Source organism: Pteropus medius, unplaced genomic scaffold, assembly GCF_902729225.1.
Source record: "Pteropus medius unplaced genomic scaffold, Ma_sr-lr_union100, whole genome shotgun sequence".
Taxonomy (NCBI): domain Eukaryota; kingdom Metazoa; phylum Chordata; class Mammalia; order Chiroptera; family Pteropodidae; genus Pteropus; species Pteropus medius.
In genome coordinates, this window is record NW_024349798.1 from 2089768 (window position 1) to 2117248 (window position 27481).

At 51.3% G+C, this 27481-nt stretch overlaps 1 protein-coding gene across 1 annotated transcript in view; it reads right to left on the reverse strand.

The window, feature by feature from the left end:
- Nucleotides 1-27481, reverse strand: part of KATNIP (katanin interacting protein) — a 173066-nt gene that overhangs the window by 21679 nt on the left and 123906 nt on the right. Inside the window, exons 15-19 of the mRNA XM_039885563.1 lie at nucleotides 26959-27096; nucleotides 12513-13380; nucleotides 5233-5955; nucleotides 4228-4449; nucleotides 2449-2481 (exon numbers count right to left, since the gene is read on the reverse strand). Coding sequence (XP_039741497.1) covers nucleotides 2449-2481; nucleotides 4228-4449; nucleotides 5233-5955; nucleotides 12513-13380; nucleotides 26959-27096 — 1984 coding nt within the window. The remainder of the gene's footprint in view (nucleotides 1-2448; nucleotides 2482-4227; nucleotides 4450-5232; nucleotides 5956-12512; nucleotides 13381-26958; nucleotides 27097-27481) is intronic.

Here is a 27481-nt window from a genome sequence, read left to right on the forward strand (position 1 = left end):
AGCTCTACTCCAAAGCAGAGCTCCCAAAGGCATTGAAATCACATATCTGAGAAAGGTCAAGAGCTGGCTCAGTGGGAAAGACATTTACAGACAGCATCTTTAGGGAAATCATAAGATGAAGGGGACAGTGGCTGCTTCTGGCTGGCCAGCTGTCTCTCTTTCTCTCTGGTTACGGCACTCTGATACCCTCCAGAGCACTGCTTGGGTGGCTGACCCCTATCCTTGGCTCCAGCAATGGGCCCTGACCCAGGCCCGGCCGATCCACATTTTCCATCTCAGACCTCCCTCCCTCCCAGTCCTGGTAGCCACAGGAATTGGTTTAAGAATGTTGGGGCATGTGATCCAAGCCAGGCCAAGGAGATGTAATTCTGGGATGACTGTTGGACTTATTGGGAAGTAGAAATTCTCTTTTAGTTGGGACGGCCATGTAGAAGCATGAATGTGAGCCCAGAGCTCCCAGGAGCTCCCATGCGGACAGAGTCTGAATGGAGAAGGGTAAGGGAGAACAAAACAGGGCAGAGAGATGGAGGGAGGCGGCAAGGCTTGATGACATCATTTGCACACCTGGATCCAGCTGTATGGGAAACTAGAAATCTTTTTAGTTACATAAACCAATAAATTGCCTTTTTTTTTTTTTTTTTGCTTAACTCAGTTTGAATTCATTTCCATTGTCCACCAAAAATAAAAAAAAATTGGAGGAAGAAGAATAATCCTGACCACAGTAGGGGAGACCAGACAACAAGCCATGATTGCTGTCTTCCCGGACCTCACAGTTGCGGGGGAGGCCGACTTCTCGCGAGGACCTGCGGTGAGGCTGTCTCTCAGCGTGAGCCCTATGACAGTATGTTGAGTAGCGAGGACATGGGCTTTGAGTTCAGGCATGCTTGGTTCCATTCACGGCCTTAGTACCAGCTGTGTGACCCTAGGTAGCCTACTCAATCTGTCTGAGCCTCAGTTTCCTAATCTAATCTAGAAAATGGAGAGAATGAGAGCTGTGAGGATTCAATGAGATAAGACGGGGCAAGCCCCGCACAGTGCCTGAATGGGAGATGAGACCAAGCCTCGAGCCAGCTCTCGCCTACATCAGGCTGGCTCTTTAAATTGCTCTGTTGTTCTAATGTAGTTGAGTGTCCTGGAATGTAAGGGGCTGCAAGGATTCAAAATAAGCATCTCCCTCTTTTCTACGAGGTAATTGGTCTTTGTGGGGTAAGTGAGGGAGAGATTAATTCTCAGTGGGCACATGGGGAAGAGCTCCTGGGAAGGAGCTGGGGTTGCCTCGGGGCCCTAGGAAGGGGGTATGGAGGATGCCGTGGGGCCCGACACAGACGCCACCTCCCACACCCAGGACTGAAGGACTCCGTCCCCCAGCAGCTGGGAGTGCTGGTCACTGACAGCTCGCAGCCGAGTCCTACACTTGTGACCGCCCTTGGCCTTGCCCTTTCCAGGGGCAGCCCATATCCAGTGACACATTGATATGGACATATAAAGTCTCCGCCCCCTCACTCAGCCCAGGACAACACCAAGGGGCTGTCTCAGCTCCAGACGTCCCTGAGGAGCTGGCAGAAGCCTTGACGTAAGTGTGCTATGACTCAGCTTCTCTCTCTGCCCAGTCCTGCTCCCTGTCCTCCCAAGAGCTCGACCCAATAAACTCTATCTCAGAGTCTGCTCTCTGGGAACCCAGTCAGTGACGGTCAGCCTTCAACAGGCAGGGACAGAGGGCGGGCGCACCAGATGAGGGCACAGCTTGCACAGAAGCCTGCAGGCGGGCTCAGGAGATGGGTGTGGGAAGGAGTGTAGCAAAGATAAGGCCGAACTGGGAGATTCTGGCTTCATTCTGGAGATGATGGTGGAAGGTGGGGAGAGAGAGCGTGACCATGGCACGGCACATCTCTTATTGTCGGAAGATAAATGGGAGCGGATGACACACACGGGAGGCAAGAAAAAGGAGCAGGTGAGTGACAGAGCCTTGTTAACAGGGATCGGGAGGGAGGAGGTCACAGTCAGCTTCGACCTCTGGCCTGAAGATTCCCAGGATGCAGGCCGAGGTGCTGGCCTGAGCGTCGAGCAAGGGAGGAACCGGCTGGAAGGTGAAATGGGAAAAGACGAGAGAAGAACAGACACGGTGAAACCCAGATGGGATTTGCTTGAGGCCACCAACTGGCAGCCAGCTGGCTGAACACACACGTGTTTTGTTTGGCTCATGAGGTGTTTTAAAATATTATAAAATTAGTCACCAACATTTAAAACGCTGGAGACCTGGGGCAAAGAGAAAGCAGGTTTTCTTTGCTCATGCTGGTTTCAGCCCCGGCTTGCCCCACGGCCTGCATCTCTGTGTGGTGTACAGCTTGTCTGACTGTCTCAGGAGACCCCACCCCAAGTGACCATGACTTTCCCTGGCCCCTGAAGGTCCTCCTTCCACCTGACACTGACCCAGGAGAGGTTACTCACAGATCCATGGTAGTACCCGGCTCTGAGTGGTTGCTCAATGTCGAGGACAAGTCAAGTTTCTCGGGTCGGCACTCAAGAAAAAGGGAGATGAATTACAAATATCTCGCTAACTAGACCGGGGACAAATGTCGATCCATATCTTGCTGTTCCCCAATCTCCTAACAACCAGAAATAATTTCAAACGCTCTCTATCAAATCTCGCAAAGGAAAGAATCTTCTCCGTCGGGCCAGTCGCGAATCATCAGCGGCGCGGCGCGCGGAGGAAGGAAGGAAGGAAGGAAGGAAGGAAGGAAGGAAGGAAGGAAGGGTGGGGGATGGAGGAAGAACTCAAGCCATAGAGAGCAGTTCCCAACCCTGGGGCCCAGGCATGTGCATTTGATCCCCACAGGTAGCCAGGATGAGGCACCCTCGATTTGCCGACAGCCAAGGTGGGCTGCCACACCCCACTTCTTGGGTCTTGTGTACAAACTTTGCTCATTAGGTCTCTGCACCATAAGTTAGGGTGAAAGTGCCTTCGTGTCTTTACAGACAGGAAAGCTGAGATGCAAAATGAAGTGAAGTCGCTTGTCTGGATCTCAGAGCTCAGGTGGGGATGGTGTTTCGGTTCCAATGACAACCTGATGAACTCCATGGCCAGACCCTAGAAATAGCCTCTCCAAGACCCTCAGAGGAGGCTTTACCATTTGGAAAATACTGGGCAAATAAAAGACCTCAAGGTCAACTCCCAGCTAGAGACCCATTGATCAAATCCACACAACAGTCATGTTTTGTGGCCCACGGAAAGTCTGAAAACATTTTGAATTAGTTGCCAACATTTTTTCTTTGGGAGATTTTACATAAAAATCCAGAAATCTGGCTTCATTTGAAAAAGAATCAGAACAATTGGCAACACAGCTAGCAACTCTTGTCTGGGCTGAGTGGCAGCTGCTCTCCTTAGAAGCGGGCGGGCCTCACCCTAGAGAATGCTGTGGAATTGACAGGCGTGTCACTGCCCTGTCGTGACCTTCCCCTGGCCAAACCCTCTGTCCTTTGGTTTCTCCTTGCTCCCACTCCTCTCCCCAACCCTTGCTCTCCTTATGGCCTCAGGAACATCCTGGAGACCTGGGGTCTCTTCATCCTGATTATTGCTCTTCGACTTGCACTGACCTTTGCTCTGAAGGTCGTTTTTCTTTCTTTTTTTTTAAAATTATTTATCAACTAAAAGCACAGACTTTGGAGTCCTACATTCAAGCCTTAGCCTTGTTACTCTCCCATGATGTGCCCCTGCCTGAGTCACTTAGCCAGCCTGAGCCTTGGTTTCCTAGGTAGGGATCCTAACCGTCTCCATTCCAAGGGTTGCCAGGAGGGACACACGTGACTGGATCAGAATTCATGAGCAAGAAATGATCGCTGGGATTGTCGTTATTTCAATTCTAAGTCTGCCTATTAAAAGCATTTCTAGACCACCCATCAAAAACAACACGGAGAGATTAAAATACAACACGAAGCAACAATTACCCCGAGACTACCGCCTCTAAATTACAGAGATGACACAGACAGGATTATTTGTAGCTTTGATTAAAATTCGAATACTTTCTTCACTTTGGTGAAAAAAAATAAATAAAATAAAAATTATTAGGGAATGAAATATGACATACAGGACCAAAAATGAAATAGAGAAATGGGAAATGTCAAAACAGTAACACAAGAAGTTTAAAGGAGATCCATCTTCATTCTTCCTGCTCTACTGTGAGCTGGGAGAAGATATCTCTCGAGATGCCCACCCCTCGCCCCGCCCACCCCCCACCAGTCCTACCCGGTCCTCGGCCCACAGGCCGGCCTGGGTATAGGGCCTCTCCTCCCCGTCACCGTCAGCCGTGCTGGGCCTCCTCAGCACCTCCTCGCACTGCAGGCCGCAGAGGCTCTCCACGTCCAGGTCAAATGTCTCATCCGAACAGAATATGGCCTCGAGGATGTCGTCATCGGTCGTGAATAAGATCGTGTCTCCAAAGTGCTCCGGGGCTGCACGGGTTACCAGGAAGACAAGAGTCAACTCACCCCAAATCCCAATAATTTGTAGAACAGGAACCCTAACTAATCAACTTTTGTGCTATAAAATCCCAAACCACTAACCGTTCTTGATTTGTGTAAGTGAGACTTGTTATTCTTCACGTTGGCAAATGGAAGTCATGGACCACAAGAACCACATAGATCTAATAAAGGGACCTAATCTAATGAGAATCGCTGTGGTCATGAGAAAAGGCGTGAGTGAGGCACTGTAGCAGATGCTATTGGTGTCCCACATAGATCCCTACGGATCCTTTTGGGGTGAGGGGGCTGGGGCCTTACCTGGAAGGACATGGGAGTTATGTCCCTAAGCTGGGAGCCTGCAGGGTTCCCAGCCCTGTCACCTTGCCTCAGGGCAGGACAAATCCTGTAACTTATGCTCCAGAGTTCCCCTTGGGTCAGGCTGAGGCAGGCTTCCGGAAGCCTGAAACCACAGCCTTGCTCAGCTTCCTCTCTTCCATATCCTGCACCTCTCCCTGCATTATGGGGTCTCCTGAGAGCACGTCCTCAATCAGTCCCTTGCAGAAGAACCCCCTGGTTGGGCTCAGGCCAGTAACTGGCCGAGGAGTTTAAATAAGGCCAGCTCTTGCACACCCACGCTGCGAAAGGTAGAGAGGGCCAGGTCTGTGAAAGAAGAGAGACCCATCTGTCACTGGTTAGCCAGTGGGTTGTTTTCCCTCAGAGCCTCAGCAAGTAGCAGGTAGGGGCTTCAAGGACGTTCCTACAGACATACTGTACCTCCTGTCAAGGTTCCCGAGGCCTTGGCGATTTCTCCGTTAAAGATGCACTGCGCATCTAGCAGGATCTCAATGTCCTTCACGCCGCGGAAGGAATGTATCCGCGATTTGTTGTAATTCCAAATCCTGATCAGGGCGACGTGGCAAGGGTGCGTGAAGTCAGCGGAGATGGAGTGAGACCTGCCCGGCGTGAAGGGGGCCAGCCAGACATGCATGTCGTCCTGGGTCCTGTTCACCCCATCGATGAGGTTGGTGACCACACGGGGGTCCTTCCCATAGGCTGGCAAAATGTTGATGTCGGGGGGGTCTGCTTGGATGTTTGCAATTTGCACTGGCTCGCCCTTGGAACTGAATATTTCTATTCCGTTAAGGCCAACGTAGTGCCTGTCCCCCCACGTAGACTTGATGTCGATGACCAGGTGCTGTCCGTAAGGCAGGACGGGGATTTTAAAGTTGCTCCCGTCGTCCGTGTCGATGGAGCAGCTGTCCTGCCCTTTCGTGGGCTCTGGCTTCTCCTCCTTCCAGAGGGGCAGCTGCTCGCTGTGCCGGCTGCTCTTCTGCTGTTGCAGGAACTCGTCCAGGATGTCCCCCTGGAACGCCATGTTGGAGATGCGCCCCCGATGGGAGCGGTCAAAGGCACTGAGGGAGTTCCACGACTCGTGCAGTGTGTGCTCCTGCTCGCTGTGCCCCCAGGACCGTGGCAGCATCCTGGACCAGGTGTCTTCTGGAAGAAAGGGCACAGGATAGGTGAAGCCCCATGAGTGGCGCGTGTGGAAGTGGGGACCCTTAGAGATTGTCTCATCCAGCAGCTCTCAGCTGGGTGCACTCGCCCTCAGGGGGACATTCTAGAAAGCCGTGAGGTCGCTGTCTCGATGACTGTTGACCCTCCTGGCACTTGACAGGTGGGGCCAGGGACGCTACTATCCTGGCCTGCAGGAGACAGTCCAGGCACAGAGCATGGTCTCCTGTCTCAGCAACATTCGGGCTGGTAAAGAATTGTATATGGTTACTCTAGTCTGGAACCCAGTTGTCTTACAAAAAGCAAAGTATTTGTCAACGTATGTGGAATTTTCTAAGAATGCGACGACCATGCAAATCAAGGGAGGACATTTTGGTTGTGTTGGAACCTTTGCCAGAAGCCATTGCCCGCTTCGGAGACTCTCATGACGGGGCAATGCTGCTGCCTGTGGCCTCTGAGTCAGCAGCCCAAGGGTCTGCTCCTAAGGCTGTCACAGCCATGTGACCTGAACGCTGTTTTCAAAGACTGCCCAGTGGCAAGTGGAAGCCTCGTAAAAGAAGGTTAAATGAAAAAAAGCCAGATATGCAATTTAAGACGTGGCCCATCCTGGTGTGGGCAGCATGCACCCATGTGTTAATATGACCTTTATGGGTGGTGAGTAGAAAGGGCTCTTATTTTCGTCTTTGTCACCTTATCTTCTAGGTTCCCTACATGTATTATTTTTAGAATCAGAAAAAATTGCTTTCGAAAAACCAAACAACACAGGCACATTACGAGGTAACGGGTTTACTTCTACATGTGGCTAAACCGGCTCCCAGAGCGGAGGCTGTGTCACTAGCATGGGACAGGCAGGGGCCCAGGCCTCAGAGGGACAACTCTGAAGGCCCTGCCCTCCTCGTAGAATGTAATAGCTCCGGCGTGCTCATCAAGCTGCGGCCTGCCCTCACAGCCACGCCATGGCTAGCTGCCATCTAAGAGTGTCATTCTGGAAAAACAGCAGCTGATGACAATGACATTCTGTTTTTTCTCCTTTCATATCGTACTGTGCCCTGCACTCCATTTTCTGCCTGTCTCCTAGGGGGCTCGGCTCCATCAATTATCTCTTTTCTCCAGAATCTTCAATCACTCCTTCCCCCACTGGTACCTTCCCCTCTCTCTGCCCGCAGACATGCATAAATCTCTCCTACCTGAAAGGAAAGGGAAGCCGGCCTGGCCTTGTGGCCCCTCCCTTCCCCGCAGCCTCTCTGCATCCTCGGCACCAGCATCCTCCCTCAGCCCCCTGTAACCTGCTTCCTCATGTCGAGTTATTGTTTTGCCCACCCAAGCTCCACTTCCCCTTCTCCTAGCAACAACACCCTGATTTTCCCTTAGGGATCCCCCCCACCTTCAGGCCATCCAGATTAGGCAAACATTGACAGCATCTTTCCAAGCTGGGCTCATGAAAGGGACTAGGGGAGAGAAGGGCTCTCTTTAAACTAGCGCGGCTGAGCTGGTGGGATGCAGGTGTGGAGTTGCCGGTGGCCATTTTGCTACGCTGTAGGGGGAGCTGCCTGAGAAGGAAGCCAGCACAGTGAACGTGAGCCAAGAGATGGCGAGAGTCCTGAAGACGTCATTCGAGCCCCTGGATCCGGCTGTGCCTGAAGTCACATCCCTGTTGGCTTTCTGTTCCTTGCATCCATGAGTCCTACAATTCCCAAGGCCCCCCCACTGAAACAACTTTTTCCAAGTTCACAACGACTCCAAGTACACAATCTTTTCTCAGTCCTCATTCCATGCTTGACGTCCTAGGCAAAGCTCCTCAGCTTGACAGTTCCCCTTTACCAGCTCAGGACACATTATGCCTTCCCGGTTCTCCACTTCTCCGCTGACAGCTCCCCACTTGTATCATACGCCCCCGCTCCTTCCCACGCCCTAAGTCTGGCTGTGTGCCAAGGCCTCTGCTCCACCCCGTCCTCCCCACACTCTGCCCTCACCCGGTTCCTGGCTCCCACACAGACACTGCGCAATGTTACATGTCAAGTTTCGGCTTCTCTCCCCCCACTTCCCATCCCCCGGCACCATCTTCCAATTCCAACAACCCCTTGGAAGGTCCAGACACGTCTACTCTCGCTTCCGACTCCGTGTGCCTAAAACGTAGTTTGTCATCATCCCTTCTAAAGAGCACTGTCTCTACTATACTGAGAACAAAAAAAAATCAAAGAAAATCTAACTCCTCCCCATGTGCCCATGGCCCTGAGCTGGCCCAGCCGACTTCTCTGACCTCGCCTCGCACCATCTTCCCCAACCCCCATCACCCTGCTCCTGCCATGCTGGCCTCTGTTCCACGGGCACACCGGCTCTCTTCTTGCTTCAGAGACTTTGTCCTTGCCGTGCCCTCTGTCGGGAAAGCTCTTTCCTCAGATCCCCGGGAGGCTGGCTCTTCTTGTCACCCTCTTCCTTAAAGAGGCCTGCTCTGCCCTGTTCCTGCTGTGTCCCAGTGCCTGGCTCAGAACCTGCACAAGGAAGTGCTCGGTACATGTTTGCCAGTAAAGGGATGGACAGCTGGCATCACCATTACGCCCCCTGTGTTCAGACCTGGAGGCCGAGGGACTCCCCTCCACCTGCCAGTTTGCCTGCACACCTGTCCTCTCTCCGCCTTCTCATCTGCCATTAAAGAAGACCCCAGGGGTTTCTTCCATCCTTTCCTCCAGGAGTGAGGCTTAACATCTGACAGAAGGAACTTCCCATATGGATCGTCACGACTCCTGTTTATTATGATTTGATTTCCACAGACTGAAATGAATGGCCTGGATCAGTTTGCAAATACACCGAGGAGACAGCACCAATTGTCACATGTCAGGGACTCAGCTTGTGTTTCTCTACCTGAGTGTGCAAGAAAGGCAGGACTTTCCTTTCACTCTGAGTCTGCTTTCTGACCTCTTCTACCCAACATGGACACTCTGGGTTTTAAAAGCAGAGGTTGTAGACTTTCTCCTGGATCTCGCAGATGTGACAGCAGGCTGGAGACCCGCATTCCCCTCTGTCTGCGGGAGAACACACTACTCGCTAGTCCCTGGGAGTTGGGGACCGGCTGGGGTCAGTGCTTTGTCCTCTGCTTCAGTCTGCAGTCAACATAGTCTGGGAGGGACCACTGATATGAGATGATGGGATTGAAGACTCAAAACTATTCCTCAGTTGAGAAGAATACGAACCACAAAGTTCTGCACTTGAGTTTATAAAAATCAATGGCACCACCATGAGGTATGCACTAATTGCCACTAAAACAGGAAATGAAAAAGTATGTAGTGAGAAATAACATAGCCATGTTTATTCTCGGTGAACCGCCCTTCAGTCAGCTGATTGAACAAGGAATGGACACCTGTCCCAACTTGGCCAATCAGCTTCTCTGAGACTTTGGAATTGGCTGCAGGAGCCAGAGTCAGGAAATTATGTCACTCTTGAGTTGCAAGGTCATTTCCTGCTGTGTCCTCAGAGAGAGGAAGCTGATCTCATGAGGACGAGCGAGGGAAAGTGGACCTGCAGAGAAGCAGAGGCAGGTCCAGCAGCCCTGGAGAGACAGGGAGAAGCTTCGTAGGGAACACCCCGTTTCTGGTTCCTTCCAATCCCATATGGTGAGCAGCTACACTTCCTGAATTTGGGGGTCCAGAAGCTCCTCAAGCGTCCTCCAAATAACACCCCTTTTACTGCTCACACTGGGCCGATGAAATTTCATTCACCTGTAGCCAACTGACTCCTGACGAAGACAGTTCCAAAATGCATGTGTCATTACAACGAGATGCTCTGTTGGACAAAAGAATTTCCAGGCTGTCTCATGGTGACAACACAATTCCCGTCTCAGGGAGGAACCCAGCAGTCACTCATTCTACCAGCATTGATGGAGGGCTCAGCCTGCACCTTTCCAGAAGGGCATGGCTATGGGATTTGGCTCTACGTAATGGACGATTTAAAATTTCCAAGCAACTTTCCTTTTTAGCAAGATTGGCTTAACAAGCATTGAATCTCAAGGGCTCAGTTCTTAATGTGTCACTGAGCCAAGCAGTAAAATGCCTGGAAAGAAATTAAAGAGAGACAAAGTGTTCTGAACTTGGACAGGCTAGAATAGCACCCATCACCTCAGAACTCCCAGAGGCTCTGTGGGCTTGTTTCCCAGGAAAGCTCAGAATTGCCTGGCTCCCCTGGGGTGGGCGGCTGACAATGCTGCAGAAACAGGGCAGCGTTTTGAAGCATGGATTCTGGAGCCAGATCACCTGCGTTCTGCTCTACCCCTTACTGGCTACGTCACCTGAAGAAAGTTATTTAAACCTCACATTTTCTTTATCTGTAAAAGGGGGCTGGCATGAGGATTAAACAAGCTAATGTGAGTACCATGCCTGGATGAGAGCCTGGCTTACTGCAACATGCCCCACATCCAGCCACCACAGTCCCTTCTTCCCACAATCCCTCCTGTACTCAGACGACCCACTGTGAGCCACACAGATCAGACACACGCCATTCCCTCAGAGAGCTTCTCGGCCCTTCTCTTCCACTCTGCCGTCCTCCCCAATGCCCAGTCTCAGAGTTAAGTCTTGGCAGGAGGAGGCAGGGCTGCGGAGCCAGCAGAGGCAGCTCTGCCTGGGAAAAGGGAGCCAGTTGCTTACCACAGGAAGGCACAAAGTCTGAGGGACTTGCTCTAGTGTCCTAAGTGACATATCAGGGGTCTGAAAGAGGCCACAAACTCTCCACATTTCTAAGTGTAGATCTGGGCTCAATGCAGACCTCTGGGTACTGCCTATTTATTAGTCAATAATGGAGTAGATGCTGATGAGACTCGTTAAAAAAATATATACAGTTGACCCTTGAACGACACGGGTTTGAACTGTGCAGGTCCACTTCGATGTGATTTTTTTCAATAAATATGTACAGTAATGTAAATGTATTTTTCTCTTCCTTATGATCTTAATAACAATTCCTTTTCTCTAGCTTACTTTGTTGTAAGAAAATAGTATGTAATGCATATAACACACATACAAACACGTGTTGATCAATTGTTAATGTTATCAGTAAGGCATCCAATCAACAGTAGGCTATTAGTCATTAAATCTTAGGGGAGTCAAAAGTTATATGTGGATTTTCAGCTGCACAAGGGGTTGGCGCCCTGACCCCTGTGTTGTTCAAGGGTCAACTGTACATGGGTTTTGCCTCCCGACACACCAAGGGGGCAGGGACGGTGATGCTGATAAAGAGCAGCAGCTAACATCTGTTGGGTGCCCTATGGGCCGGGCACCATACAAAGTACTGCGCTTGTACGGTCTCACCTGATTCTGTTAGCATCCATGAGTTGGGTATTACTGGCATCATTTTACAGACAAGGAAACAGGCTCAGAGAGGTTTCGGGCTTGCCCGTGGTGTGGGTCGGTGATGAGGAACCAGGATATGTGCCCAGGCAGTCTGACTGCAGGGCTCTTTCCTGAGTAATGCCGTGTAGGGTTAAATTCAGAGGATCTAGGGCTGAGTACTATCTTGGTAGGTCTGAGTCCTTCCTAGACAACTAAAGGGTGGACAAGCCAATGTTGGAATAATGGCCACCACTTGTGGGGCACTTTTCATGTGCCAGGCTCTGGGTACTATTTCGAAGGCATCCTCTCATTCCTCACAACACTGAGAAGGAGGTGGCGGTGAAGGGGGTGTTCATTCTCATTTCATAGACGAAGATGCTGAGGCTCAGAAAGTGCCAGTGCCTGGCTCTATGAGTTCTAGGTCTGTAAGGAGCAGAGTTTGGATTCAAATGGTTTGACTCCCTGTTGCTAGGCTGCACTCCTCCCCAGTAGCCAAATCTGAGTGCAAATATTCAAAGCCCAGCCTTTGGTACCTCCTTTCAGATCTACAGCAAAGTTCACAAAGCAGGTGTGTCCTGCCAGTAGATGTGTATTTTCTTTTTTGACCTGCACAGTGGTTTAAAAATAATCTTGATAAGTCACCAGTGCTGGAAAATAGGAATATTCTACACTTCTGATTTCTCCTGATGAGAGGACAAGGGAGACCTGGCATATTGGCCTTCTATTCCTGGATGCCTAAAAAGAGCTTGAATGCAGTAGCAGCTGCGCCCTTTAGATGGGCTTCTGCTCTCCAATTAGCCACAGTCCTCACCACTCCCTATAGCACTTCTGACACCCAGGTAAGCATCACTTGCTATTTATCATCACGGTTGTGTTATTTTTCTAAGCGTAAAGTTAGGAACAAAGTAAAGTATTAGAGACCAATGTCTCTATCAGAGGTAGAATAACAAAGTCTAGATTGGAAAAGCCATGTACTGTAAGAAAAAAAATGAGCAAAGAAAAAAATGAACATATCTTCGTGGCAATGATAAATATATCTATGAGTTTACCATACAAAGTGTGTCTTGACCATTTCACTCATCCACTTATGTAGCTCCTGAGACAGTAAATTTGTGACCGCTGGTTGAGAAGAAACCCCTTGCAGATGAGGAAACTGAGGACCGGGGAGCAAAATGGCCAATCAGTGGCCTCGCCCAGGGATGATGGCACCCAAGTCGGACTGCTTACCTCTGCCTGCGAGCTGACCATCGCCACGCCCACTGCTGAGGGCATCCTTCTTCGGGCCCCTCCTCCCACTAGCAGGGCGCTCCCTGTTGGAGGGCTGGGTAAAGATGTCGAAGTCATCATAGCAGACTTTGGGGGTCACCCTCTGGGCTCTCTCCCCTGAGATGACATTCAAGCTGCTCCCCCGCACCTGCTCACGCCTAGGGCCTTTATCCTTGGCCTCGGTCTCTCCAGGACCTTCACTGATGATGTCACCAATGACGTCCTCTGACAGAAGCCTGTCTTTCCGGTCCAGTGGCTTCCCAGGACTCAGCCAGAGGGGTTTTGGCTTCCTGCTGCCCTGTTTCTTGCCTTTCCCTGTGGGAGAAGGCTGTAGCCAGGACGGGGTTTTCCCTGGAGGCTCAGAGACTTTTCTGCCTGTGAGGTTTTCTAGTTGTTGGTCAAGAGGACAATCCACAGGGGGGGTGAGGGGAGGGCCACTGGGCACGCCTCCCATCGAGGCTGAGGGTGCTAAGGAGCTGAAGTCGTCCTCTGACTTGGACAAATTGTCTTTCACGCAGTCAGGAGAACTCGACCTTTTGCCAAACAAATTTCCTGGTGAGGAAACCTTCCCATCCACTACTGCTCCAGCTGTCTGTGAGCAACTGACACTGAGCTCTTTGTCCCCATCTGTGCCGGCTGCCGTGCAGGCATCTTTGCTTTCTTCTGAGCGGGCATTAACGGTGTTCTCCATTCTCTCATTCTCATTTTGCAGGCCAACCAGGATGCTCTGGTCAGCCGGGGCCTCCCCACTTCCTTTGTCCAACTGGCCATCAAAGATGAGGTTTTTGTTGACATAAAGCTTCACATTTTTGGCACCAATATCGAGATCCTGAAAACACAAAATTTAACAAAATGACGACCTGAGGCATCAGAACGATGTATCAAATTTTGAAAGCAGAAGATAAAAAAGAGAAACGTGGAAAGCTAGAAACGTGAGCTTTATAAAACCACAGCACTGGGAATGTTAAATCAGGCTCGGTCTCATTTCCGTGTCAAGTCTCACATGCTCTATAAATCAAAGGACTTTCACAAAGAGGCGGCCTCAATCGTCTTTGTCATCATTACTCCCTACTGGGACATTTGTGATCGCCTGCTAATTGGTCTCCCTGCTTCCTGTCTCTTGCTGCTTCAACCTCAACTTCACTTTGCCCCCACAGTTAATTTTCTACCGGAGCGGATCTGGCCCAGTCACTCCACCTTGTGAAATCCTCGGGTTTTTTTTCACTGCCTATAGCAGCTTTCTTTAGAGTATGGTTCCTGGGCCCTCTGTGTCAGAAAAGCTTGATGTGCACATAAAATGCAAACTCCCTGGTTTAATGGGTATCATAGTTTGAGCGTCCTGAAAGCAGAGCCCGAGACAAGGATTTCAGTGCGGGTAGCTCATTTGGCAAGGTACTCCCAAGAGGGAGTGGGGAGAGTCAGAGAGAGCAGGAGAAAACCCCCACAAGTTTTTGAGTTGGTCACTGCTGCAGGTGACTGGGACTCCATCCCACTGGGGCCTCACATAATGTACCTCAGAATGTCCCTCCAAAGGTGAGAGGCTGGGGCGCTTATCCAATGACTCCCTTCCCTGCTGAAGGTTGTTCCTGAGGACACTGTGGCTTTGGGAAAAGCCCCCTTCCCCGCCCCTCCGAAGAAAGGCACTAGAGGGGTACCCTGTCAGCCTGCGGACTGCCCCACCTCAGCTGCGGCTGCAATCAGAGAGGAGCCTAAGGGACGTGGTGTGGGGGCTGCACTTGTAACAGGTTCTCCAGGTGATTCCTTTGCAAATCGAAGGTGGACCACCTCTGGCCGATGGGATGAATTCTGAGCCCCTCGGCATCACATGACCAAAGGGTCCCTGGCTGGCCTCATGTCTCTTTCTCCCCTGACACATGAGCCCCGATTTCGTGCAGGTATTCAACACATCTTCATTCATGACTAAAATGAAATCACACCTCCTCCCGCTACTGCCCTATCCGTCCGTTCCTCTTTACAAAAAAACGTTTTTAAAAAACAGCTGTATCGAGGAATATAATACAGTAAACTACATTTTTCAAGTGTACAACCTGGTAAGTTTTAACACAAGTATACACCCATGAAATCATCTCCACAATCAAGATAATGAACACGTCTATCACCCCCAAAGTTTCCTTGTACCCGTGGGTAGTCCCTCCGTCCCCCTCCTTAACCATCCTCAGGTGAGCACCATCAGCTTTCTGTCACCGTAGATTAGTTTGCATTTCCTAGACTTTTACGTGAAAGGATTCACATGCTACGTACTCTTCTTGTTCAAGTTCCTTTCATTCGGCGTGATTGCTTGGGGATTCAACCACGTTGTGCATTCGAATTCATAGTTTTACTCCTCTTTCTTGCTGAGGGCTACACCTCATTGCCGGGGCGGCCAGCGTTTGCTCGTCTGTTTGCCTTTACGGCAGACTCCTCGCCGTCGCCGCTGCTCCTCCTCCCTTCCCTCTTGGCCCTGCCGCAGTCAGGCCTTTACCTCCACTTCTCCATGGAACCCACCTTGCCAGGGGCACCGATAACTGGGGTGGCGGGACCTCCTCGTTCGTCTGGGACAATCCTGATTTACTCCTGTCGTCCTGCTGTAACCATTCTTAGAGTCCTCTTTTCATTCTCACGAGTGTCTTGCTTTGGACAGTCAACTTTAGGGCCGGGAGGTTGCCAGGTCCCCTGGGAGACCCCGGTCCTCGGTTGGGCTGCTGCCAGCAGTACTTGTGCAGTCGGCCGCCCCTCCCCAGCGGAGCTCGGCCCCCCGCCTCCAGGCCCTCCACGCTCCTGGTTTTCCTCCTGCCTCGGCGGCCCCTGCACTGGCTCCTCTGCTGTTCCTCCCCTGAGCTGGGCCCCCAGGTTCCCTGCACTCCCTCACTAGGGGCCTTACCTGGGCCCAAGGCCCTAAATACCATCTTCGTGCTGATGGCTCCTGATTATTTTAATAGCCAATCTTGACCTCTCCACTAAGCCCGTAGTGGCCACGTGACCTCTCTTCTTGGATATCTAACAGGTGTCTCAACCTTAAAAACTCGCCCCAAACAGAATCTTTCACTCACATTTCCCAAAATTAGTCTTTTCCCATCTTAAAAACGGTTGCATCATTCGATCAGTTGCCAAAACCCCAGGAGCCCTCCCCGCCATCTGCTTTCTCACTCTTGGCCAGTCTCCCAGAGGTCCCATCGCCAAAACCCCTCCCAAATCGGACCTCGTCTCCCGGATCGAGCGCTGCCTCTTCGCCCAGGCCACCATCGCTTCCGAGACTCTCCCATAACCTCTGAATCGGTCTCTCTGCTTCCACTCTGCGCTGCACCCCCCGCCCCAGACACAACACACTTCATTTTGTATACAGTATCCAGTCTTTTTTTTAAACGACGTATCAGATCATGGCAGCTCCCTGTTTAAAACCAGCGGCGATTTCATGCTACACTGAGCCTATGTGATCTGGTCCCTGCTGATGTCCCTGGCCTGGCCCCTACCGCACTCCCAATATGCTGGTCTGATGCTGTCCGTTCCCATCTCGAAATGCTGGGCTGGGACGCTCTGCCCCAGCTGCCCTCAAGGCTGGCTCCTCCTTGTCTTCACAGAGGTCTCCCTGAGCCTCTCTCCACAGCAGCCCCTCTCCCATCCAGTCCCCTCTCTATCCCATCACCCTGTTTTGTTTTCTTCTCATCTCTGAAACGGTCTTCTCAGCTTTTTAACTTATGTATTATCCCTTCCCCACACAAAGTTAAGCTCTGAGAGAGCAGAGGCCCTCGTCCGATCCTGTCCAGGGTCTAGCACGTACCTGGCACCTGGTAGGCACTCACCAATCACTTTGGAACTATAAGTGAACAAACAGGTATTTTTCTGTCCGGGCAGCGCTGCTCTCTAACAACGTTCTGAGAGCAAACCTGGTCAGAAAAACGGCAGCCTGCTGGTGTCACCCCCAGATCGTTCTCCATCTTGCTCTTGGGAAATGGGATCAGAGACCCAAGAGGTGTCCATCTACACTTATTCCCCGCCGAAAGCTAGGTGAGTGAGCTCTAACTAAATTTCTAGTTCGCGAAGTCATTGCCATGGAGGCTTCTGTGGCACTTTAGAATGAGACCCCTCGAGCCTGTGTTACACCACAGGAACCCAGCTTCAATCATCCAATTGCAGGATGGCAGACTACTATTTGCCAACTGTCAGAAAAGTCGATTCTCAAAGCACTCTTTTACATGTTTATATGGATGTGTTCTCTGTTTAGCAGAGGCACAGAGCAGGTGCGTGATGTGAATTAATCAGGAAATAGCTATTCGAGAAGGACAGCATGGGCAGCTTTCAATAACTAGTTCCGCAAAATTACTGCCATGGAAACATCTGGTGAGACAGAAACGCTCTCATTGAAAGAGGCTGTGGGATGGTGGGGAGGCCTTCCAGCCCGGCACCGTCGTGAGGTGGGCATCTTGGCTTTCATAATCGGATGTCTGGCTTCCAAAATGTGTTTGTCTACCTTTCTTGAGCAGTCTGGAGCACCACCTGACCTCTAGCCATCTGCTGCCCGGCTCTCTCCAGGAAGTCTGGCTGAGAAGAGACAGGTGGAGGGAAGCAGGCTAGGGAAGGGGTGCACCCTCTGTGCCCAGGCCAGGCAGGTAGGACGGAGGTGGGATAGGGTGGAAACGACAGGGAGTGGTAGGGACTGTGGGGAGCCGGGAGGCTCACGATCTGCCGGATAGTGCTCATCTCTGCAAAGTTGCCAGTGCCCTGCAGGCCAAACAAGGCTTCTCTGTGGGCGGACTTGGCCCGAGGATCACCGGTGGGATCCTGGGAGGGGAACGAGTAGCAGTCACTGCTCCGGGGACACCAAGTGTGAAAAATAAAAGGCCCACGCAGTCCTTGGAACAACTCTGTCTTACACATGGACTCGGCCTTCCCTGAGGTCATGGAACTGGTACGAGGTGAGCCACTCTGGCTGGCATGCCCAAGGTCCTACTGCCGCCTCCCTCTGGGTCAAGTAGGAGGCCTCAGTCTGGGCCAACGCTAGGCTGGCTGGCCACTGGTGGAATCACCTGCACCCGGTGGAACTCAGAGCCCCACTTTTAATAAGTCCCTGTGGACCAGCTCTCTCCTACCCTAACTCTGCCTCCCTCCTCAGCCCTCAGAGGCAATCACTGTGGGCACTGGCCGGGGGTGTATACGCTGTGTCCTTCTGGATTTTTTCCTACAGATATATGGGCATGTTGACGTGACTGCCATCACAGCTCAAGGGTGCCGTTAGAAGCCCTGCGAGATGCACTACACATTGTGGGAAAAACAGAGTGGAGGTCTTTGCAGGTCCATACCCCTTGGCGTCCCCACAGCAAAGCTCTGCATAAGGGATGTCTTTGAGAATAGAGTCAGGGGGAAAATTCCCTTGCTTCTGAAGAACGAGCCTGCTTCCTGCTTTGCAATGACTAGGACTTTAGCCCTGTTTCCTCCTTTGCTGGCTTCTGAGAAGTCTAGGGTGAAACTGTCTTTCTGATTCCTTCGACTTTAGAATTGTGTGTGTGTATGTGTGTGTGTGTGTCTTTGTTTCCTTGATGCTAATATTTTCTTCCTTGTTTTACAAGAGTTATTCTTATGCCTTTGTTGACACTGCCACAAAGTCCTTTTGCGGTGGATTCTCAAAATGGCACTTTGAAACTCTCACTGGCAGGTGGCTAACGGGAACATCTTTTCTAGCCCACATCCCGACTGTGTCTTCCTTACGGTTGACGAGAACCAAGCATATTGAGACTGCAAGGCAATTTTAATATAACAATATTAAAATTATTTTGATTTAAGTAAGTTAATTGACTTGGCAGGGCCACTTTCCCCCCTGGCCCCAGCATCAAACGACATGCCACTTCCAGCGAGTACAGGAATTGTTCCACCAAGACTGGTGGCGGCCCGGTTCCTTTATGACAACAACCCAAACAGAAGTGTGGGCTTCTGCACTCACAAGGCATCTTCCCCAGAGACAAACACCTGCCTTAAGCACAGTGGACAAACCCTGAAGAAAAACGTTTGGAGCAAAGCGCTGGCTCAGCCTAAACACTAAGTGCCAGAGAATGTTCATGAGAGCAAAGCCTTGGTGTGCGCGGGCGCGACCTCAGCCACGCACAGCCTGCGGGGGCCACGCTGCAGGCGTCCCACACTCCAGTGGCTCTGTTATTGACTGGGAGCACCCACTGGCCCCACTACGCAGGGAGAACATGAGCTGCTGTCCTGTACTGCTCTCTTCACCCAGAAGCGCTGGCTGCAGAACAGGAGGGACCTGGGCGCAGTGGGCTGACTAGGGGTGCTTATTCTGAGGACTTTGGGGAGTGAGCTGCTGCTGATCAGAAAGCCACTACACAGGCTTTGGTACTTGGCTCAGGGACACCTCCTCCAGGAAGCCCCTGGCCCTCCTGGTCTCCTTCACCTCCCTCCTCAGGCAGAGTCAGGGGTCTTCCCCCGGGCCCTCAGAGCTGGGCTTCCAAACTCCATCTCTGCGCCTACCACTTGCCGAGTGTCCACATGTGCACGCCCATCCTCACCTAGAGGGAGATCTTCAAGGATGAGGAACGGGCCTATTCTTGTCTATGTTGAGACCCAGCTCTGGGAACTAAACTTGTTCCTTGGTGGAACATCTGAACTTGAATGCTGTTTTATGGGGAGAAGGCCTCAATGACCTTCTATATGTCCCTTGGGAAGAAGACCAATGAAAACTATTCTTTGTGACGTAGAAACCTGAAGAAGATGGTGGGACACTGTGACATCTAATAAGCAACATCTAACCAACTACATGCCAGGCTCTGGGCCAACACTCTGTCACTTCCCCACCCCCAACATCACAGACTCAGTGGACAACGGATATGGATGAGACCTAACAGATTTGGTCACTGGTGGCCCTACAGCTGAATCTATGCTGCTTTGACTTACAGAGAAGTTAAAAATGTCAAGACTAGTTGATAACATCTAAAAATTGGGAGCTTTCACATAACAATGTGCATTTCTAGCCTCTCTTGAACATATAGCCCACTTGGCATCACGGGACCAGAGCTGAAGTGCTGAGTGACAACTGCCCTAGGCGGGGCACAACCCTCCAGTGACCACAGTCTCTACGGAAATGCAGGATGGTGTCGTGGGGACCAGACTGCCTGGTAGTGATGTGAACACCAGCAAATTGCTCTGCTTTTCTGGGCCTCAGTTTCCCCATCCATAGAAAGGAGCTACTCATCGACGTACCCATCTCATGGTAGTGGAAGAAAAGAGCTGATATATGTAAAGACCTTTTGAGCACTGTCTGGCACATAATATGTGCTCAAGAAACGTGAGCTACCATCATTATTTTGTATCGGGTCCACTGCCTAGACGTATGTACCTGCCAAGCCCAGCTGCTCAGAGCTAGCATGGCCCAGAGACACCCAGCTCCCCTGAGGCCTAATGCGGCAATCCCCTCGTTCCTGGCAGAGCCTGGAAGCAGGCATAGGAAGAACCCCACCGGCTCTGGGGTGAGGCCTGGAATTACTCGCGCTGCCTTAGGTCAAGACTCCACTAGGTCTGGGCTGAGGCCTCAGCATGTAATTCTTACAATTCTATTCAACCCGACAAATAGCACGCGGACTCTTTCAGAGTCCTGGCCTGTGTGAGATGCAGAAGAAGAAAGCTTGGCTCCTCTCCTTAAGGAGTTCGCAACAGTCTGTATAATAAGGGGTCACAAACTCAAATGCTTGCAGCACCGTAGCCATGTGGGGCATGAGGACTGTGGTGAGCTAGAGAACGTATGCCTGCAAGTCCAGAGGAGGCAGGGGCCACCCAGCTCCGGCCCGTGAATGCCACGTAGGGAATGTTGCCAGCCCAGCAAAAGTCAATTTTCCAATGATGTCAAATGTTTCACCAGCTATGCAGCATGATAAGGGCCAAACAGAGCACGTCTGCAGGATGGCTTTGGCCAGGGGGCACCGGCGTGGGACACGGGAGACTCAGGAAACCGAGGAACACAGGAAGCACGTGACTCTGTGCCTGGAAGGGTGTGGCTGGAGGCTACCAGAAGGAGCCTGGGGCAGGGCAGGGCAGTAGCTGGTGGGTGAAGAGGCTTAGGCAGGATCTTGATGTCTCCAAAGGCAGGGTGGGTCCTAAGAGGGGCTGGGCACTCCAGGCGCTGGGAATGGCAGGAGCAAAGGTGCAGAGGACAGACGAGTTTTATAAGGACCAGGGAGAGGTAAAAGTTACACAACTCCGTAAGGCCGGAAGAGCCAGAGAGCTCATCTTGAGGTCAGAGTGTGGAGGAGGGTCTATTTGACAGGCAGAAAACATGTATGGGGGTCCAGGTGAGCATCACAAATGGGAGAGGTGACGTGGTGTGAGGACAATTGTGTCTCTGTATTGGGGAGACAAGCAGAAGTGGCAGAACTGTGGTATGTGCCTCAGCTACACCGAAACTTCCAGGTGTGGATGTGGCCTAGTGTGGCCTGATCTTCCAGTTTCTTAATAAAAGTCAAAAATTCACATAAATAAATAAAGCCTCCTAATATTTAAATGTTGGCAACTGATTCAAAAAAATTTTCAAGGCACCAAGTGAGCCAGCTGAAATCTGTCTGAGCTGCTGTTGGTGGGCTGGGGCACAGTCTCTGTGTCACGGTCTTCTTCCCAGGAGGTCCCGGGAAGCACGTGTTGGTAGTGGACTGTGGCCGCCCCCTGAGGCACTCGGCAGCTTCAAGGCCCTTGATTCATCCACCCTCGTCACCGCACTGGCCCCACTGAACTGCGATTTGCTGTCGTCCCCCTGGTCCCTCCTGCTTGAGAGGGAGCTCTTGGGAGAAGCCGGCGTGTCTGATTCCTGGCCCCAGCACAATGCCTGAGTGTGAGGTGATTGATAAGCCTCTGCTGATGAGGTAGAGGGACTGAGCAGATGAGCCAGTGGAACCGGGAGATGGATGAGGACGCTGCTTGCAGTGATGAGTCTTGCACTGGGGCAGCAGACAGAAAGGGGGAAAGACGAGCTGGGTTTGGAAGGAGACGGGTTTTGATAATGGAAATGGTAAGACTTAGAGCAGGGGTGTTTAACCCCCAGATTGTGGACCAGTCAAGGTCTGTGGCCTGTTAGGAACCAGGCTGCACAGCAGGAGGTGAGCGGTGGGAGAGCAGGCGAAGCTCCACCTGTATTTGCAGCCGCTCCCCAGCACCAGCATCACCGCCTCAGCTCCACCTCAGATCAGCAGGCATTAGATTCTCACAGGAGCACCGGTCCCTGGTGCCAAAACGGTTGGGGACCACTGACTTAGAGAGAACTGGCAGTGAGAGGTAAAGGGAGGAGAGGAGGATTCGAGGTGGGAGTCAGGCGCTGCTGCAGACAGCAGAAGGAGGTGGAGGCCAGGAGTGGTGGGGCACTTCCACTTCTGGGCATTTATCTGCATGAAGTGAAATCACTATCTTGAAAAGATATCAACACCCTCTTGTTCACTGCAGCATTATTTACCCCAGGCAAGACATGGAAACAACCTAAGTGATGGATGAATGGATAACGAAGATGTGATACATAATATAGGTGTCTATATAGATATATACATATACATACATACAATATGGAATATTATTCAGCCATGAAAAGGAGATCTTACCATTTGCAATAATATGAATGGACCCGGAGGGCATCATGATTAAGTGAAATAAGTCAGACAGATACTGTGTGATTTCACTTATATGTGGAATCTAAGAAAACCTGAACTCAGAAATACAGAGAACAGACAGGTGGTTGCCAGAGATGGGGGGTTGGGGGTAGGGGTGGGGCTAAATGAGTGAAGGTGATGAAAACGTACAAACTTTTAGTTACAAGACATGAAAGTCCTGGGGATGTCATGATCAGCATGGTAACTATAGTTAATAATACCGTGTTGTATATTTGAAAGTTAAGAGAGTAGATCTTAAGAGTTCTCATCACAAGGAAAAAAATTTGTAACTGTATGGTAATAGATGTTAACTAAGCTTTTTATGGTAATCATTTCAATATATATACATATATCAAATCATTACATTGTATATACCTAAAACTAACACAATGTTATATGTTAATTATATAATTTAAAGAAAAAGAATAAAATAAAATGCAGTTTCTCAGTTGTACTAGCCATATTTCAAGTTCTCGATAACCACCCCTGGCTATGGCTACTGTACTGGACAAGGCAGATATAGCATTGTTATTAATATCATTGCAGAAAGTTCTGTCGGGCAGCACTGGTCTAGACTACCATGACATGCCACCGAAATATGCCACCAAAAAAATCTAACATCCATTCATCCACCTATTCATTCATTCATAAACTACTTAAAGAGCACCATTTCTGTCTATAAAACATACGCCTGGGTGTCTGCCCTGCCTTACTCGCTGTCGCGGCTAGGCTGGAGGTGGCATCTGGATGGCGACGTGAGTAAAGATGGTGATGGCGTGCCTGTATCACTGAAGGGTGGTACCATGCAGCGGGTAACTAACATATTGTTATAAAGGAAAACAGTGAGGAGACACGAGAAGCCCACTTTTTGGGTGGGTTATCACAGACTCTAGAAGGGAGACTATTGTTTCCTTCCTCCCAAGAGATGTTTCTCTGCAGGGGAAGAAGCACTGAGAAAACCAGAGAGAAACCAACAGACCTCAGTTTCCTTCCCAGCTCCGTCCCTTACAACTCACCAGCTGGGCAAGTCATTTAACTGGAGAATATCAAAAACTCTTACAGACTTATTATCACGTCCTCTTTCTGAGCCCAAGGCAGACATTGCAAATCAATCACGTACCCTTTCCTTGATGAACCATAAGAAAAGTTCCAGATCTCTCTTAAGACAGCAAGCACTCCAGGTAGCCATTTCCAAACAGAGTGGGCAGAAGAGACATAATCTATATGCCCCATGGCATCTCACTATTCAAGCCCCAGCTTCTTCATCTACATGGTGAGGACTTACAACACCCACCTAGCAGGACTGCTGGGGAGTTAACTGAGGTGGTTCATTTGTTCAGTTATTTGTTCATGCGTCACATATTCACTGAGTACCTGCTGGATGCCTCACGCCTGCCCCATACACACGGCACTGTCTAAAGGGCAGCTGTGATAAGTACAGGCATCTGTGTGCCGGTGTAGACAGATTCTAACCTTTGTGTCCTTACTTTTCCCTGAAGTCCCTCTCCTCTGGGCCACCTCACACTCACCGCATCACCTAATGAAGGGGAAAGGAGCCCATAAAACTTAGCCTGAGAATTTAATAGGAGCATATTTTCTAGCACCTTCCTTTCTTATGTTCTAAAGAAGCCGTGGTTGGATTAGCCTCCACATCTGACTTTTCTTCCTTGCATTCCTATACACAAAACACTGTATTAACAAGTCGTGTCTACCGGGGTGAGCTATATTTCCTATAAACTCTCATTTTATCTCCTCTAAAACACACAGTAATAGCATTCTCTGGAGAATATTAAATCAAACCAACCTGCAGCTGCATCTGTTGGCGCTTTCTGCCCCCGGTAAATTCAGGCAACAGATGGGTGTGTGTTACATAAGCAGTGCCCCCGGGGCGGGTGGGGGGCTGCAGCCCACACCCCCTCTGTGTGTAGAAACGCCTCGTGTCTCCAGTCCCCGCAGCTCCTCAAAGTGCCCCCAATGACCCTCTTATTCTCAGCACACAAGGAAGGCTGAGTGCAGGTTAAAGAAGAGGCAGGCCATGGCCAAAAGGAATGAAGCTTATCTCCTTTGTAATCCAGCACAGAAAATCCGCTTTTCTTAGCCTGAGATATACATTCAGTGACAGGGCCAAGCTACAGGGCATGGGCTTGGGCAGCCAACACTGTTCCATTAGCCATTCCTGAAGACGCTGGTGACCGCCTGTCAGGAAGTACCCAGAGGACACAGGCAAGAGAGGACACGGCCCTAGATGCTGGGTGTGCACTGCAGGGCCTGGGGACAGCCCATAAGAACACAGGAGGCAAGGGCAGGCCCGTGGAGAAGGGGAGGCTGACACTCTCACAGTAACTTCCTTGCTTATCCCAGTGGTTTGGATTTGTTCTTAAATTCTAACTTTAGGTCTTTGTTTTTAAAAACTTAAAAACAGAAATCGGAGAAAGCTTTCCGTCTCCTCTCCGAGGCAGCGCTGTGCATGAAGGGAGCCCGCTGGGGCAGTGTCTGCTGAGTTAGCCTCAGGTCCCTAGAGCCTGGAAGATGTTTATTGGTAGGTGGCTGGCTGGCTGGGAGAATCAGCGGGAAATAGTACAGAAGGAAGGATGGCCAGGAGGGAGAAGCATGGACACTCCTGATGGATCCCCCGCCTGCCTCTAACCTGCACACGACCTCGTGCGAGTACCCTGACACTCTTATTCTCAGTCTCTCATCCGAAGATCCAAAAGGGTAAGACAACTGCTTGTGGGTTCCTGGGGAATGAACTCATTCATTCATTCGTTCATTCGACAACCACGTATTTCCACTTCGAACAGAGCAGCAGTCGATACAACGGAGGGCCTGCTCCCAAGACGCACGCGTACAGTGCTGCAGGGGAGCAGGCGTTGATCCCGGTGCAGGGTGACGAAACACATTCATGAAGTCTCAAAGTCGTGCAAGGGTCAGGTCAGACTGGCCTCCTGGGGAAAGTGACCATCGGGGTTTTTCAAGACTATGAGGCATACGCAGGCATTTTGAGTTGAACCCGATGGGAAAGGCCAAGGACTAATGGTGTAACCACCAGGGAGGGGCATGGGGAGCCGAGTGGCCGCACTCTGGGGGGTGACATGAGTGAGGGGCAGGTGCTCACAGACAGAGGCCAGGCCTGGCACATAGGGATGAGGGGGCCCCGATATGCTCGGGGGTTTGACCTGGAGTCTCTGGATCAAGGGGAGCGTCTGAGGGTCTGAAGCAGCAGGGAACCATGATGAGACCCCCAGCAGCCACTGGAGACAGACTGGAGGCCTGGCCAGGGGTCAGGAAGGGTGAGTAAGGGGGTGCACTCTTCCACACCTCTCTGCCTTTGCAGAGAACACACAGTTCCCTCCATCTGGGACACACTTCCTCCTTTTCTGCCTTGCTCAGTCCTACTCTTTCCACTATAGCTCGGGTATATGCTCCTTCGAGTACCTCCCTTAACCCCTCCCCAGACTGAGGCCCCCTCCAACATGCCCCAGGGGTTATGGTCTGGGGCAGACCAGCTCCCACCCAAAGATGAGTTCGGTTTGAACTGTACGGTAGTTTCAAAAGAACTTACGTTAGCTGTCGACATTCACGAACCAGAAAGGCTCATAGCAAAATCCAGATTCCCAGCTCCCTGGGGACGCTCAGGAGACCCGGCAGCACCGGCTGACGTTCCCACATGGCAGCCATCAGCTGAGGCTGCAAAGTGGCCTTCCCTTTACCTGGGGCGTGTGCCCGCCAGTCTGCCACACTCCCGACCGTGCCCTCGTGTGCGTCTGACAATACTGAGGCTGAGTTCGGAGTGGGGTCGCATTTGCCAACTCTCCCGTCCTATCGCTTCCCTTAGAGCAGGTTGGAAAGGAAAGTGGAACAACTCCCTTCCTTTTTTCTATCACAAGAGGACAAAGAACACAGGCCGAGGGGTCCTGCCCTTCCTCGCCCACTGAGTCCTCTGCCGAGTCCCTCGGGCGTCTGTTGGAAATCCTTGGCACTCCGGGTTGACCTTATCACACTGCACTGTACTTCTACATGTCCTTGTCTGCCAGCTTTCAGACAAGGAGTACCTCTAGGGCACGAACTGTGTCTTACTTACATCGGTGTCCTCAGAATTGATCATGAAGCCTGATGGCGCCTACTATGTGCTCAGGAATCCATGTCAAACGAGGGAATAAATAAAAACGAGTGTATGGGACACAGTGCAGTGAAGAACGGATCAGGGCCTGGGTGCAGCAGTGACGGGAGAGAGGGAAGGGAGGGGCTCTGAAACCGGAGGGGCAGCAGAGCGCAGAGGGCGACGGCCTGGCTGCTCCGAGCAGGGCCCCCGTGCCGGAAGCACCAGCACATGCGGGAGCTGGTTGGACACACAGAGTCTCGGGCCCTGCCCTAGACCTGCTGAATCAGAACTTGCATTTCAGCAAGACCCCGGGTGAGTCGTTACAGCTTGAGAAGCGCTGGCTAAGCGGACGGGCCTGGGGTTCAATCGCGGGGCTTCTAACTCTCACTCTGACTAGCTGTGCGACTTGGGGGAACATTACATAACCCCTCTGAGCGGCTACTTCCTTTTCTGTTAAAACTGAGCCTCAGTTCGTGTTTTTCCAGTTCCCGCAAAGGGCCGCCTGACTTCACATCCCCAACCTTCGAGTGGAGGCCCTGCTCCTGGTGCTCTGACGGGGCAGTGTGAAACCCCTCAGCAGGCACTCGCTACACCCAGGGCCGCCTTGTCCCCATTTTGCAATTTCAGGAATCAGGCTATGAGATAGCTCTAAGAATTTCCATCAGACCTCGTTACTTACGCCATCGGCCGTCCAGTAATTCCAAACCCTGATCCTGGCCAGACCGAAGTCACGCAGTGGTCTCGCGTCGCGGATAATGAAAAAGAGCTGGAGCGGAGGGTGGAAGGGGCACGTCCACAAGGAGGGGTCTTTCTTGCTCTGAAATATCAGTGAGAGAGGAAGGTGTTCAGTACATCTCTGCCTCTCCCCAAAGGACACCAGCGGTGACTCTCCCTAAGGAAAACCAGGAGAGGGCTGAGGGCAGGCGGCCAGCCCCCTTCTCTACATAACCCAGGGTGGAGTCTTGGATTTCACCCCATCTGGACTGACCCTCATCCCTGGCTCAACGCTGCCACTCAGGCCCATCTGTTCCACCATCCATCCAGACTGAATTTAAAACGCAGCGGGCTTTATTTTAATCAAGGTAATCAGCTTTTGGGGGCGGGGGGGGAGGGAGGGGGTCAACTAGAGAAAAGGATGGGGAAAGAGCCACCGCTTGCCCTATCTGGTAACCCTGGCAAACAGAACTTTTGATTTTCTTTTG